The following is a 15,102-nucleotide window of genomic DNA, read 5'->3' on the forward strand; positions in this document are numbered from 1 at the left end:
CAGACACATCTGTGTAGGAGGAACAAAACTGGTGAGAAATAGCAATTCTGCTAACAAGGTGTTTTGCTAAAGACGAATTAATGTCAAAAATCATACACCATGGCATGACTGAGCATAGCAACAAGACACAAGGCAGTTATTCTACTTCAGCAAGGTAATTCCCAAGCAAACATGTCAAGGCTGACCATTGTTTGCAGATTTGCTTTCCAAGATTGTCTAAAAAAGCACAAAGAGGTGGGCAATGTTGGGAACCATAGACGTAATGTTCAGCCAAGTTCCAAAGACTAATGAGATGGTTAACTCCTAAAAATAGGAAGAAAAAACAACCCCATAAGGAATACCTCAAGGTAAAGTTAAATATAGGTTAATAAACTTTATTGGAAAGAGGAAAAGCACATACAAAACATAAAAAGTGTTTGTAACTTAAAGGGGCACTATAGGCACCAGAACAACTACAGCTTATTGGATTTGTTCTGGTGTGTAGAACCATTACCTTCAGGCTTTTTGCTGTAAACACTGTCTTTTCAGAGAAAATGCAGTGTTTACATTACAGTGATAACTTCACTGGCCACTCCTCAGATAGCTCCTCAGATAGCTGTTAGAGATCCTTCCTGGGTCATGGCTGCCTAAAATGCATCCAAACATTCAGTATCTCCTCCCTCTGCATGCAGACACTGAACTTTCCTCTTAGAGATTCATTGATTCACTTCATCTCTATGAGGAGATGCTGATTGGCCCGAGCTGTGTTTGAATCATGCTGGCTCTGCCCCTGATCTGCCTCTTTGTCAGTCTCAGCCAATCCTACGGGGAAGCACTGTGATTGGATCAGGCTACCACTTCTGATGATGTCAGCAGACTGCTTGTTTTTTTTTTTTAGGCAAACAGCATGCAGATCTACAGCTCCTGGCTTGAATACAGTAAGATGTTTCTATATTTATGAAGGCATGAGGGGCCCAGGGGGGCTAGATGGTGGTTTTAACACTATAGGGTCAGGAATACATGTGTGTGTTCCTGACCCTATAGTGATCATTTAAATGTGATGTGGAAAAAACAAGTGATAATGAAGTGACTATTAGATCTAAAATCACAAGCTATCAATAGACTCCACAGGCTACAAATGTAACATAATTTATATAGTATCTTATGGCTAGAATGTAGTAGATGGGGGATTATATATATATTAGATCTGTATCGCGAACTGTCACTATTGACTCAAAAGGATACAAGTGTAACAAGTGAATATTTCACTGAATAGACCCCTTGTGTAAGAGTACACTACTTGGGGCACATACTAGCAAGTTGCTTACTTTAGTATCCTTTGGATATAAGAGAATAAATGTCGGACGTCTGAAACAGACATTAATCCTCTCGAGGATCTGATCAGCGATACCAGGAGATGACTCTTAGATTTAGAGTGTAGGTATAAATGGTAATTTTTTAATTATGTAAAAACTAGTAAATATATTGTCCCCATTTAAGCATGTATAGAGTCAATGTCAAACGTCTAAGACAAAAGGTTATCCTCTAGAGAGTCAGTGCAGGCATACCAAAAGGTGACCTCTGGGCTTAAGATCTGAGTCTGAATCTAAGTGGTAACAGTATTATTAAAGCAAAAGCTAATGTATATATATGTTCGCCCTCCTATAATAGCAGTTCGAAAGCCTACTGGATAGGGGAGGGTGAACAGAAAAAATGAATAAAGGGTAAGGCAGACACACTGGGTTTTGTGTGATCTTTGTAATTGTTTAATTTTAAAAAAATCTATATTCTATAAATATAAAAATAATTTGACAAGTATTATAAAGTTGTGCATTTAATATTTATAATTGTAATACAGCTGTAAGATGAATGGAAAGGTAATACAAAATCTCAAGAGGAAGAGAAAAGAAAAGAGGAATGTGAGTCGTCTGAAGAAGACCACATCATTTCAGCTGAAATGCATAACAAGATACAACATCAATAGGTGGATCCAGGAAGGCTCTTGGGAATTGAGTTCTATGGAGTATAGAGAACCAGTGAAAAGGAACTATTTTGAGTTCTATGGAGTAGAGAGCCAACTAAATAAAAAAAAAAACTATTTTAACAAGCTTTTTGGTGAGTTTTTCTTGGTTGAGAACTCACATGAATAGAGAGTAAGAGTACATATATTAAAATTGAATGGTATAATGCTATAGGAGCCTCCTTGGTCTTCTCTTTCTTGTTTGAGTTACTGCAGTATCCAATGTGCTGTCGAGGGATAATTGTGGGACCGATCCCCTTTCACATTTATACTGCTTTACCCAGAGCTGGGCAAAAATGGCTTTGGTATACCATAAGGTGTGTGTGCTAAACTACTTTGTATGGAATTTCTGCACCATATTTGTGTTTTAATAAGATCACACAATATTTTTCATGTTAATTTGGAGCAAAAGCTTAAATGTAATATTGATTCAGATGCTTAAAGTTTCTGAGATTTTGACCTAGCTGAAAGTAATGTAATACACTAATTCTCCTAAGAGATTAATTAAGAGTCATCCTACACTACATATCAGATTGACAAAATGTAAAACACCAAAAATAATAATAAAAAGTCATAGAAAATAAAAAAGTAAAAGGCAGCTGATATATACACTGAACAAAAGTTTAAACGCAACACATTTGTTTTTGCCCCCATTTTTCATGAGCTGAACTCAAAGAGCTAAAGCAATATCAAAAGGGGCTTCAAGGAGCACCCTTTGTCTTCACACTTTATACACAAGCATGAAGGAGATGTCACACAACTTCAGTTTATTGGGATTGAAAGAGTTAATAGGAATTGGAGAGGGAGGATCTGGATAATAAATTGGCAAAACAAGAGATGAGGTGGGTGTTTAAGTTGAAGTCGTTATTCCCTAGAGGTCTAAATGGGGATTTTGAGATCTGCCATTTCCTATAAATTGACAATTGAATCTTTAAGCCTGTTATCCCTTTTTATTATGATGCCTAACATTTTTTTCTCTTTTTTCTCTAGAAGAGAAGTTGTTAATATTTGTATATAAAATCTCCTTTTTACAGTATAGGTAGATGTGTGCACAGTATATTTCTCTTAGAAATATAGTTTTGAACATGATGTATTATATCTAAGCGTATCCACTACTGCCATTCTTATAGCACTCCTCTACTTTAAATGATATAATATGGAATGTGATTGTATTTATTGTTTTCTCCATTATTTGTATCCCAGCAGGATTTCTCTTATTGATCTGTAGCGATTAGAGTTTAGATCTATTATCCTTTTAGGGTAAATATAGACCCATATATTGCATTGGGTCACTAAGTCATATGTAATAATAATGTGTGATAGTATGGAGGTGAATATCCCTTTAAATTTTGCAATTCAGCAATGCTTGATCATTGATTGTGATGGAGGAATATCTCTGATGATTAACCCCTTAACGCCGTTACGGCGTTCTATGCCGTCGCGGCTTTAAAGGGCTTTAAAGCCGTTGCGGAGGCATAGAACGCCGTAACGGCTGAAGCCCCCAGGAGGTAAGCTACACTTACCTCCGCCGCGATCCTCTTCTGGGGGTCTGCCTGAGAGCCCAGGCAGGCCCCCTCCGGCAAATGAGGCCCCCGGGGGCCATGTGATCGCTCTCAAAGAGCGATCACATGGCCCCCTATAGCTGGCTATGGATCTGCCAGCAGGGGGACTGTCTAAAATATTAGAGAGTCCCCCTGCTGGTAGGTAGTGTAAAAAAAAAATTAAATACACATGTTAAAATAAAATACAAGTATTTATATATATATATAATATATGTATATATATTATATATATAATATATATACATATTATATATATGTAACGTCATACGTAATGTATTTTAATAGTAATATTAGTATATATATTAGTATTAAAATACACTTAGAATGACGTTACATATATAATATGTATATATATATTATATATATAATAGATCTACATATATATATTATATATATATACGTATAATTACAATAATAAATAAATAAAGTAATAAAATAAATAAATAAAATATTGAAACAAAATTTAAAATAAATTATATATTCATATGTAATTTCATTCTAACTGTATTTTGTTATTAATATATATATATTGGAAACAGAATACACTTAGAATGACATTCTATATATATCTATCTATATATAAAATACAAATAACCGCAAATATATATAGATAGATAAATACATATAATTACATGAAAGATTACATTAGTATACACGTAGAATTTAAATACCTATAAATGCATATATCTTAAAATTCTACGTGTATATTTAAGTAATTTTTTAACATAATTATGTCATTTAATTAATTAAAATTTGATTGACATGCCTGACAACACAGGGAGAAAGTGCAGAGAATTTAATTCGCAAGCACTATATTTGACCCTGTAACTCTCCAAGACACCATAAAACCTGTATATAGGGGGTACTGTTTTACTCGGGAGACTTCGCTGAACTCAAATATTAGTGTTTCAAACTGGTAAATTGTATTACAACGATGATATTTTAAGTAAAAGTGACGTTTTTTGCATTTTTTACAAACAAACGGCACTTTTATGGACTATATTATTGTTGTAATATGTTTTACTGTTTTAAAACACTAATATTTGTGTTTAGTGAAGTCTCCCAAGAATAACAGTACCCCCCATGTACAGGTTTTATGGTGTTTTGGAAAGTTAGAGAGTCACATATATGGCTCGCATTTCATTTTTTTGACATTGAAATTTGCCAGATTGGTTATGTTGCCTTTGAGACCGTATGGTAGCCCAGGAATAAGAATTACCCCCATGATGGCATACCATTTGCAAAAGTAGACAACCCAAGGTATTGCAAATGGGGTATGTCCAGTCATTTTTAGTAGCCACTTAGTCACAAACACTGGCCAAATATTAGTTTTTTGCTTTTTTCACACAGAAACAAATATGAACGCTAACTTTGGCCAGTGTTTGTGACTAAGTGGCTACTAAAAAAGACTAAACATACCGCACGTTCAATACCTTGGGTTGTCTACTTTTTCAAATGGTATGCCATTATGGGGGTAATTCTCATTCCTGGGCTACCACACGTCTCAAAGGTAACATTACTAATCTGGCAAATTTCAATTTGAAAATGGAACGTTCTATATTTGACCCTGTAACTTTCCAAAACACCATAAAACCTGTTAGTGGGGGGTACTGTTGTACTCATGAGACATCGCTGATTACAAATATGTGCATTTTGTTGCAGTAAAACCTAACAGTATTATGACATTTACAGCTAAAATGTGAGGCGGAACTACAAATTAAAAAAAAAAATTCTAATTTCTTACAGTTTTTTTTTATTTTATTCATAATAAATTGTTTCATATATAAATATTTTATATGAAATGAAAGCCCTGTTTCTCCTGAACAAAATGATATATAATAAGTGTGGGTGCATTTAATATGAAAGAGGTGAATTACGGTTGAACAGACATATGGCGCAAATTCCAGTTTTTGTTTACGTTTTGTTTTGATCAGAACGTGCACTATTGACTCCGTCCTGAAGGGGTTAATATGTAGTTGTTTACATTTAGATCTCTAAGTGAAGTCTCTGCCTGCATGCTTAATTTATCCTGTATTTTATGATATAATTTTTTAATATTCCTGGATCAATATATTCTTAATATAAATGCAAACTTATATATGACACTGTGTATGTTTAGTTTAGTAATTATGTGCAATAGTAGGTTAAACACTAGCCCTTAAACATTGGTTTCCTGATTAAAACGTATATATGCATAGGTAGGCGGGACATTAGAGTTAGATTTTACTAGATGAAGAAAACCAGCCTTTCCGAGGAAACCACGCCCCCCCTTCCCCCCCCCGACCAATGAAATAACAGATGGGGAGGAGTGAGACACTTAAAAGAAAGGGCTGGATGTCTATGATGTTGTCAGAGAAAGCCTGTGGAGGCGGGCGAAACGAGTCACGCATACGTCACGAGAGAGGCAGACCCGGAAGTGATCACGTGATCGGGACGGACGAAAACAGGAAGTGACTTTGTATTTGCTGTTTACATGCTTTTATGTGGGTAGCTATGCCAGCATAACCCACCATTTGCAAAGTAAGAGTTTTTAACCGTTGTTTTTTAATAAATTGTCTTTGATACTATTCAATTGGAGGTCCTGCCTCTCTCTGTCCTATATTGCACAGCCTTATCAGTTTCCAGTGAACATACCACTTGGAGTTCTATCAGTGTGGGAATCTTCCCTCTCAAGTGGAGCATTTCAAACCCAGAGCCAGGGGTGATAGGGCTCTGGTAAATGTGAGTTTTTTCCTCATATCCCCCTATACATATTTTAATTTGGTTTAGATGGTCTGCTCTATTCTTTGTCATTCTATATTTACAGATCAGTTTAGCGCGCTTTTTTGGTAACTATTTGTCTATATTCTGTGTATACTTCTGTATCACTGGTATTGAGTGCTGCCATACTGTATGTTTTATATCCTATAGCGCTGACACACTGTTGGTCTCTTTTTTTGTGTAAGCACTAATATTAAACATACACTTTACTAGTTAATGTAAACAAAATCCCTCTATTGAGAATATATCTAAACACTTAAAAACAGTACAATACACATAAATGAGCAAAGTAATAATCATGAATAATAGTATCACATTAATCTATAGCACATCAAACATACCATTAAAATCATTTAAAACATTGTATCAAATTGATCAGGGACAGCTAAAGTGTAATATAATGAGGACATAGAGAAGATAGAGATTGCATATACCAAATAAACACTAGATCCAATTGACGGGACTCTTGTTGGATAAATAGGTCAGTGGAGCGGCTGTTGCCAAGTATAAAGTAAACCTGCTACATATTTTTATTATTTAATACATTTTCTCAAAACAATGTATGTATATGCATGAGCCTACATATTTGAGTATAGCAACAAATTGTAACAAAAAGTAACCTATTAAATCTTCAGTTATATTTCTGTTTTCTCCAGCACTATTTTTCTAAGAAATTATAGATTAAACACTGTGCAATATGGGAAGTGTGTGGGAGGCTGTATGAGAGTTAGCCAGGGGAGGCATGGCTAGGGCTGCAGAAAACAAAAGTGATTAAATTGCTAAATGGTAGAGACTTTAACAATGAGACTGCAGGAGCAAGACCAATGACCAAAATCACTTTATTAAGCAAAATGTATTTTAAAATGTATAGTGTCCCTTTAAACCATGAAGGATCAGGAATCAGATTTTTTAAATTGTGTATATCTTTGTTCCTGAAAGTAATCTGCCTAATTAAACTTGATTAAGTGAGCATACGTATCTCTAAATTATGTGCTTGTATAGTCTGCCACAGTTGGGAACTTCAAATGTCTACACTTTTATAATATTCTTATAATATTAACAGTGAGTTAACAAATGCTGTTAGGTTCCTTTACCTTCATCAAAATGGTGTGAGACATTGATGCATTAGCGTGAACAATAATGGTGTTAGTCTTGTCATCCCGAATCTCCTTCAGAAGTGGTGTTGGGTCCCAGTTATCATCAAGCATTCGTACCGAAAGACAATCTTTGGAAATGAGAAACTGTCGAAGAAGCTTTTCTAAGTTCAGGAGACCTGCAATGCAACATGACACAAGAAGAATATTGAACTATAAAAAATTTGTAAAAGAGGTACTATTGTTGATTCATTTGTTTTTCTTATAAAAAAAAAAATAGTATATTATGAAACATTTTTTAAACAAGGAATGCACATTGATTGTCAAAAAGCCCAGAATGTTATTAATATGTGAAATATTATAATGTAACAGTAAAATTCTTTATAGCATGGTAAAAGTCACTCATGAGTCATGGGCCCATGATTTGTACTACTGAAGTAGTATCTATAAGTAAATTTACAAAGTATTCATAGTTCAAACCATACGGCTGTATTTTTATCCATTGTTACTATATGAAATAAGAGATTAAATCATCAGTTGAATTATATAGCAATACTGAAAGAGTCAAAAGTAATAATTATTGAAAATATATAAACATAGCTAGGCACCATATTATTTTGGAAAGTCCACATTGGGCACAGAGATTTAGAGTAGATTTTTCCACAACGATCCCAGAATTGTGAGTTTGACATGTAAATAAGCACATACAAGTATTGTGTTTCAACCCCTTAAGGACACAGCTTCAGAAGCTTGTTTTTCACTTAATGACACAAGCATTTTTTGCATTTTTTGCTGTTTGCGTTAAACTGCAATTTGCATTTTACTAATTTATTGCACCGACGCATATTATATACCGTTTTTTAAAGGACAGAAAGGGCTTTAAATTGATGTAACATATATTTACATAAATGCTTATTTTTTATTAAAAACTAAATTAAAAATCTTGATTATTTTTTTTTACAGTTTTTGCAATAATAATGTGTGCACAATTAGTTCAGGTTAAGGAAAGTAATTAAAAATAAATTCATTTAGTTGCTCTGATTTACAGAATATATAATGTGTCTGGGATTTTAAGTTTTTTTTGGTAGTTACAGGTCACAAAGCACAAGGAGTAAAATAAACGTTTAATGTGGAGCGATTTTAGAATTTGGTATGTTTGTCTTGTAAGCTTAATAGCCATAAAAGAAAACAAAATTGCCACACAAAAGTATATATTTATATAAAGTAGACATCACAGGCTATTTACCTAAGGTTGTTTTGACACTTTCTACGTAGCCATTTTACCGCCAACCTCTGCTAAATATTGGAGTAAAATTGTGTTTTTTGGGGGGTTTTCGAACAAAAACTTATAACAAAGAACTCTCATGTGTATTTTGTAAAGTTGGTGTGTGCTATTCCTGTACAATGTTTTATTATGTGTTCAGTTACTTATGCTGAGTACAACGGTACCCCCATTGTATGTCTTTGGCACTATTTTGTGAAGCTACAGTGCCATATAGGAGACCTGTCCTTTTCAGTATTCACAGTAGAATTTTGAGAGACGGATTTAATGAGCCTATGCTTCCATTTGGGGTATTATAACAGGTTGACTGTTCAAAAAAAACCCACAAAGGCCTACCATTTGTAAAAGTAGAGACTCCAGGGTATATCATAAGGTGCATATTGTGCCTTAGCATGCCCCCATTTTTTCACCAATATATGCCAAAGTATGTGGTAAAAAATAATTTGGGGCATTTCTTTACATACGGATTGCATTTTTGCTGGGCATTTTGTATATTTCATATGTGCCACTAAGTTCAAACCCCCCAAATTATGCTCAGCTAAGTCTTCTGAGTAAAAGGACACCCCCATTGTATGTCTATGGCACTATTTTGTGAAGCTACAGTGCCATACAGGAGACCTGGCCTTTTCAGTATTCACAGTAGAATTTTGAGAGACGGATTTAATGAGCCTATGCTTCCATTTGGGGAATTATAACAGTTTGACTGTTCAAAAAAACCCCACAAAGGCCTACCATTTGTAAAAGTAGAGACTCCAGGGTATATCATAAGGTGCATATTGTGCCTTAGCATGCCCCCATTTTTCACCAATATATGCCAAAGTATGTGGTAAAAAATAATTTGGGGCATTTCTTTACATACGGATTGCATTTTTGCTGGGCATTTTGTATATTTCATATGTGCCACTAAGTTCAAAACTTCCAAATTATGCTCAGCTAAGTCTTCTGAGTAAAAAGACATCCCCAATGAATGTCTTTGCCACTATTTTGTGAAGCTACAGTGCCATATTGGAGACCAAGCCATATCAGTTTTTACAGAACTTTGAATTTTGACGCTGGGCCTATGTTCAATTTCCAAGCATCTTCGCAGGTTTTAAATTCAAACTACCCCACAAAGGCCTACCATTTCTTAAAGTAGACACCCCAGGGTATTTCAAAAGGCATATTTTGAACCTTAGCGTGGGATAATTTTTCCGCTAGCTTGTTCCAGGTGTAGTGGTAATAAGCGTTTTTTCTGACTTTTTGACACACAAAGTGAGTTTGCACAGTATATTTTGCAAACCTTATGTGTACCACCACTCTATAATACTTCATATGTTGCTCAGCTATGTCAGCTGAGTACAAAAATACCCCCGTATGTACCTTTGCCAGGTATATGTGGACATCGGAGGGGCACATTTGGGACACAGCCATTCCATTTTTTTTCAAACTTTACATTTTTACGCTGTGCCCATGTCCTATTTTAGAGTATTTTACCAGGCTATATAATCCAAATACCCCACAAAGGCCTACCATTTCTTAAAGTAGACATCCCAGGGTATTTCGAAAGGCCAGGTGTAGTGGTAATGAGCATTGTTAAATGTATTTTTTAACTTTTTAAAACTATTTTTGAAACTTTTGTTTTGCTTATTAATTTTTTTTAAAGTTTCCTAAACTTTCGTAAAACTTTTTTTTACAGATTTAACATTTTTCTAAGCTTTTTTTTTTTTACCGTTAACCCCTAACTAGCAGTAAGCAGCACTAACAGTAAATTCCCCATTTTCCCATAACTCCCACCCACCCCAGCTAGCAAAATATTTAATTATACAATATTTAAATTAGTTAATTAAATAAATTTAACCCCTGAGGGTTAATAAATTAAATAAAAGTTAATCGTCAGGGGTTAAAAAAAAAATAGATCACAGTATAATACTGTGATCTGTATTTTGATCACTGTAGGCAGTGATCGACTGGCAGGGAAGGGGTTAATTTTTATTTGGACTGGGTAAAGGGTTTATTTTTTTTATTTTTTTACTTAAACATTATTAAAACTTTTTTTAACTTAATTTTTTAACTTTTTAAAGCTTATTTTAAAACTTTTTTTAACGTTAACCCCTAGTTATCCTAACACTAAATCCCCCATTCCCCACTAACTTCCACCCTCCCCAGCTAGCTAAATTTATAATTTTAAAATATTTAAATTAATTAATAAAATAAATTTAACCCCTGAGGGTTAAAAAAAAAAAAGAATTAACCCTCAGGTGTTAAAAAAAAAAAAAATCAGATCATAGTAAAATGTAATCCCTGCCAATTGATCACTGTAGTCAGTGATCAATTGGCAGGGAAGGGGTTAATTTTTCATTAAAATGGGTAAAGGGGGGGTGGGATTTTAATTTTACTTTATTTTTTTACACTAGGGGGCAGGATCAGCACTGATCCGTATCCCTGCACTTCACAGTGAACCCGGAAGTGCAGGGAGGCGGAGGTGATTATACTGAGCACATGTGCTCGCTCTGACATGCTGTCAGAGCGGGCACATGTGCTGGGGCAGCCCGATCTGGTGCTCCCGGTCTGCCTCTAATACAGAGGCAGACCGGAGCACCATTAACCCCACGATCGCCACAATTGCGGCGATCTGGGGTTAATTTTACCGCGTGACGGACGAGGTCCGTCACCCGTCATTAAGGGTATCCCCAGGATGACGGACCTCGTCCTTCATCCGTCCTGAAGGGGTTAAACACAGTTTTATTATTATTATGAAACCAACGCTTGCTTTTGATCCAAAACCTATGACCAGAAACCAACCATTTAACATAACCAGATCAGGAGGTCTTTTTTTTGAGCATAAAGATAGGTGCTAAATAAATTGTGTTGAGACTAAACACAATAAACCTCTCCACAATTTAACCCCTTAAGACCGCAGCCAAATGTACAAGTTGTGATCCAAAAAAAACGTAAACAAAACCTGGCATTTGTGCTATATGTCTGTCCAACCGTAATTCACCTTGCATATTAAATGCACCCACACTTATTATATATCATTTTATTCAGGGGAATCAGGTCTTTCGTTTAACATCAAATATTTAGGTATGGAACATAATTTAATAAAAAAAAAAAAAAAAAAAAAATGGGAGAAAATAAGAATTTTTTTAATTGTTTTAGTTCTACGTGACATTTCAACTGTGAATGTCAAAATACTGTTTGCTTTTACTGCAATACAATACACATATTTGTATTCAGCGATGTCTCACGTGTAAAACAGTATCCCTATGTACATGTTTATGGTGTTTTGGGAAGTTACAGGGTCAAATATAGCGTGTTACATATTTCAGTTTTTTCACATTGAAATTCGCCAGATTGGTTACGTTGCCTTTGAGACCATATGGTAGCCCAGAAATAAGAATTACCCCCATGATGGCATACCATTTGCAAAAGTAGACAACCCAAGGTATTGCAAATGGAGTATGTCCCGTCTTTTTTAGTAGCCAAATAATTATATACTCTCATATATCCATTTATATTTACGTACTGTACCATTGGATTTCTTTTCTGTTCTTCTCTCCATATGGCGCACTGAAAAATTCAACCCACACCTGAGACGAAAATACCGTTGTCCTACAAGAACCTCTCTCACTGTGGACTATTATTCTGGACTTTATTTGTAACTACTTTTATGCATATTCTTCTGTATTAGAGGCGCACCCTTTCTTTTATTTTTATTTTTATTGTCCCTAATCTAAATTCATCTGCAGTGAAATAATATCCTGCTCACACTGTATTTCCTAGTTTGTGTCATCAGGAAACTATGATATATGATTTCCAATACCTATTTTAAGATCATTTATAAATAGATTGAATATAAGTGGTCTCACAATAGACCCCCGAGGGATGCTATTTTTGAAAAATGTACCAGTTTTATTCAGTTTTATTCAATTCAGACTGCATTTTTGGAAGAGTCGATGATCCAGGAGAGGGGGGTAATCCGCAAGTAGTCTCCATGTCTTGAATAATTGTAGGCATTTAGCCAGAGTCGCCAGTGAAGAAAGGGACTAATTGCATAACACTAGCAGTGTTGAGGCGTAATTTGTAATTGATCTGATGGTTTTGCAGCACCTTGATGATATTGATAATTTTCCACCTGTGCACCATTGTGGTGGCCAAGAGGTCAGCAAACATGGCAAGTCCCTGAAAAGTTTCAGGGAGGGTGTAAAGTTTCCTTATGAATGACATTAAGGTCTCCTTGTCCTTAAAATAGTGGAGAACCTCAGGCTCAGTTGCAACCTGGGATTCAGGAGACTGTTGGATCTTTTACGGTATTTCAAATAGTGGAGGCGTACAATAAGGTCGCACAGAACATCCGCCATGAGGTTGAGTGTTTCGGCACACAATGTTCTCAATCCACTATCAAATCAACTTTTGGTGCTGCAGTCAAAATGGCTTTATAATGTAGGATGACAAGTCTTCAGTCACAATAATTTTCAGCACTCCTTGAATTCAGAAGGTGTTCTGACATGGCCTGTCTTCGGCATCAACTATTCTCTCCCACAGCTACTTGTGGTCCGCTTCCAAGGTGAAGAATTTGTTGACCACATAATTTTTTGCATTGCACTGTTCATCAAGTTTTCCCTTGAGTTGGTCCATGCGCTCCCCAAGGGTTTGTAACTCACAGTGAATGTCTTCTATAAAGCAATAGAATTCCAATTGCAATGTGTCATGGAGGTCTTGGGGCATCGCTTGAATGTTTTGCTCTGTGGCCAGGTGAGTATCAGAGAGTAGTATACCACTTTCTGAGTTTGTCTCAAATGCAGGATATCAGTCCTCTCCATAGGCACCATTTTGTGCATTTCAGGCCTTATCCCTCTTTGTTGTTCCATGGGAACAAGAAGTCTCCCCCACTCTTTAGTTCTTGTGAGGGGACATCAGTACTTATGCTACCTGTCTTAGAAAGAACAAACACCCACAGTGTACAGCAAAAGGCTGGTATAGTCGCTGTGTTTTAGTCTTTAAACAGAGCTCATGCCCTGCAGGCATGTGCTCCTAGACATGCCCCTGTGAAATTCTAATGTAATGCCAAAGTATCTGAACACATAGCACAGCTGATTTCTTTTCCAATTCAAGTTTTCTAGCCTTAAAATTGACATTAACTTTGAATTCTAAATAATTCTCACTTTAGTAAGTAACCCTGTAAGTTTTCCCTGTTAGTTTATCAGATATAGGCTTAGCATTTTCTACTGTAAGATCTGAATAAGGACTATATTTTAGGACATGTATACAAGCAAAGATGACTCTTGTAAGCTGCATAGAAATAATACTAGTCTATGTTTCTCTTTCAAGTTTTGCCCAATCACATGTGACTTTCAAACAGTTTTTAATAGTGTTACTGTCATGGGCATGAAGGGGTGCTGCCCAGAGACAGCACTATCCCTTTAAATGTAGGAACCAATTTAGCAAAGAATAAATGCAAAAGACACAATGAATAGTGCAAATAAAGAAATATATATTAGAGAATCAAAGTACAAAAAGATAACAAAACATCATAAATATATACAAAGTCACAGAACAAAATGTATATAACAATATAGGATAAGCATGAATAGTGCTGGCAGTGAATACTTAAATAGTCCTTTGGTATGAAGGCAGGATTGTGCAGGCACCACTAGTAATAGGTAGGACACAGTTCCAAAGATCACAAGGCAGATATACCAGGAAGCAAGACCAAAGGCAAAATAAATGAACCAGGCTGCAGGGTCAGGATCACTGGAAATAAAGCAGAGATCACGGAACCAGGACACAGGATCGGAGGGCACAGCAACGAAGGACCAGGAGGACACAGGATGAAGACCAGAAGAACACAGTAACAAAGAACAGTATGCAGGATCAAGGAGCCAGGAGCCAGAATCACGGGAAACCAGGAACCAGGGAAACAGGAGACAAGAAACAATGATCTGGCCAGGAGTGAGGGGAGAACCCAAACTAAATAGGTGCTAAACAAGGATCAGGTGAAGTGCTAAATGAAAAGAAATGAGGAACAGTGCCAAACAGAAACAGTGGTGAGTATGAGTACTGCACGAGGGCAAATCAGCTAAGGAGTGGCGTGACAGTTACATGTAAAATATTTCTCTGCTTTTTTCCCAGGCACAAGTTATACAATTTTCCTAGCAGATACAGTTTATAGTTTGAGTTGCAACTCATGCACTTGTATTTTCTACGTCAAGGCAAGATTAAAAAGTGTGCAGCACATGCAGCATTTTTAGGGTCCTTGTAAAGGTGGTTCTATCACGGTCAATAAAATATGGAAGAAGTGAGGCTGCCAATGTGAAAGTGCAAATTCCACATTAGCAATCAAGCCGGAGAAACAGCAAGCACTTTTATAACTCCAACCTTCAGTAATAGTTGGACATAAGTGGCATTGTTTGGTACTTCTTTCCC

The 15,102-nt window shown here is 35.8% G+C and overlaps 1 protein-coding gene across 1 annotated transcript in view; it reads right to left on the reverse strand.

Annotated features, from left to right (window-relative positions):
* GRIK4 (glutamate ionotropic receptor kainate type subunit 4) overlaps nucleotides 1–15,102 on the reverse strand; it is a 758,447-nt gene that overhangs the window by 170,306 nt on the left and 573,039 nt on the right. Inside the window, exon 7 of the mRNA XM_063436300.1 lies at nucleotides 7,416–7,594. Within this exon, the coding sequence (XP_063292370.1) occupies nucleotides 7,416–7,594 (179 nt within the window). The remainder of the gene's footprint in view (nucleotides 1–7,415; nucleotides 7,595–15,102) is intronic.

Source organism: Pelobates fuscus, chromosome 11 (assembly GCF_036172605.1).
Source record: "Pelobates fuscus isolate aPelFus1 chromosome 11, aPelFus1.pri, whole genome shotgun sequence".
Classification (NCBI taxonomy): Eukaryota; Metazoa; Chordata; class Amphibia; order Anura; family Pelobatidae; genus Pelobates; species Pelobates fuscus.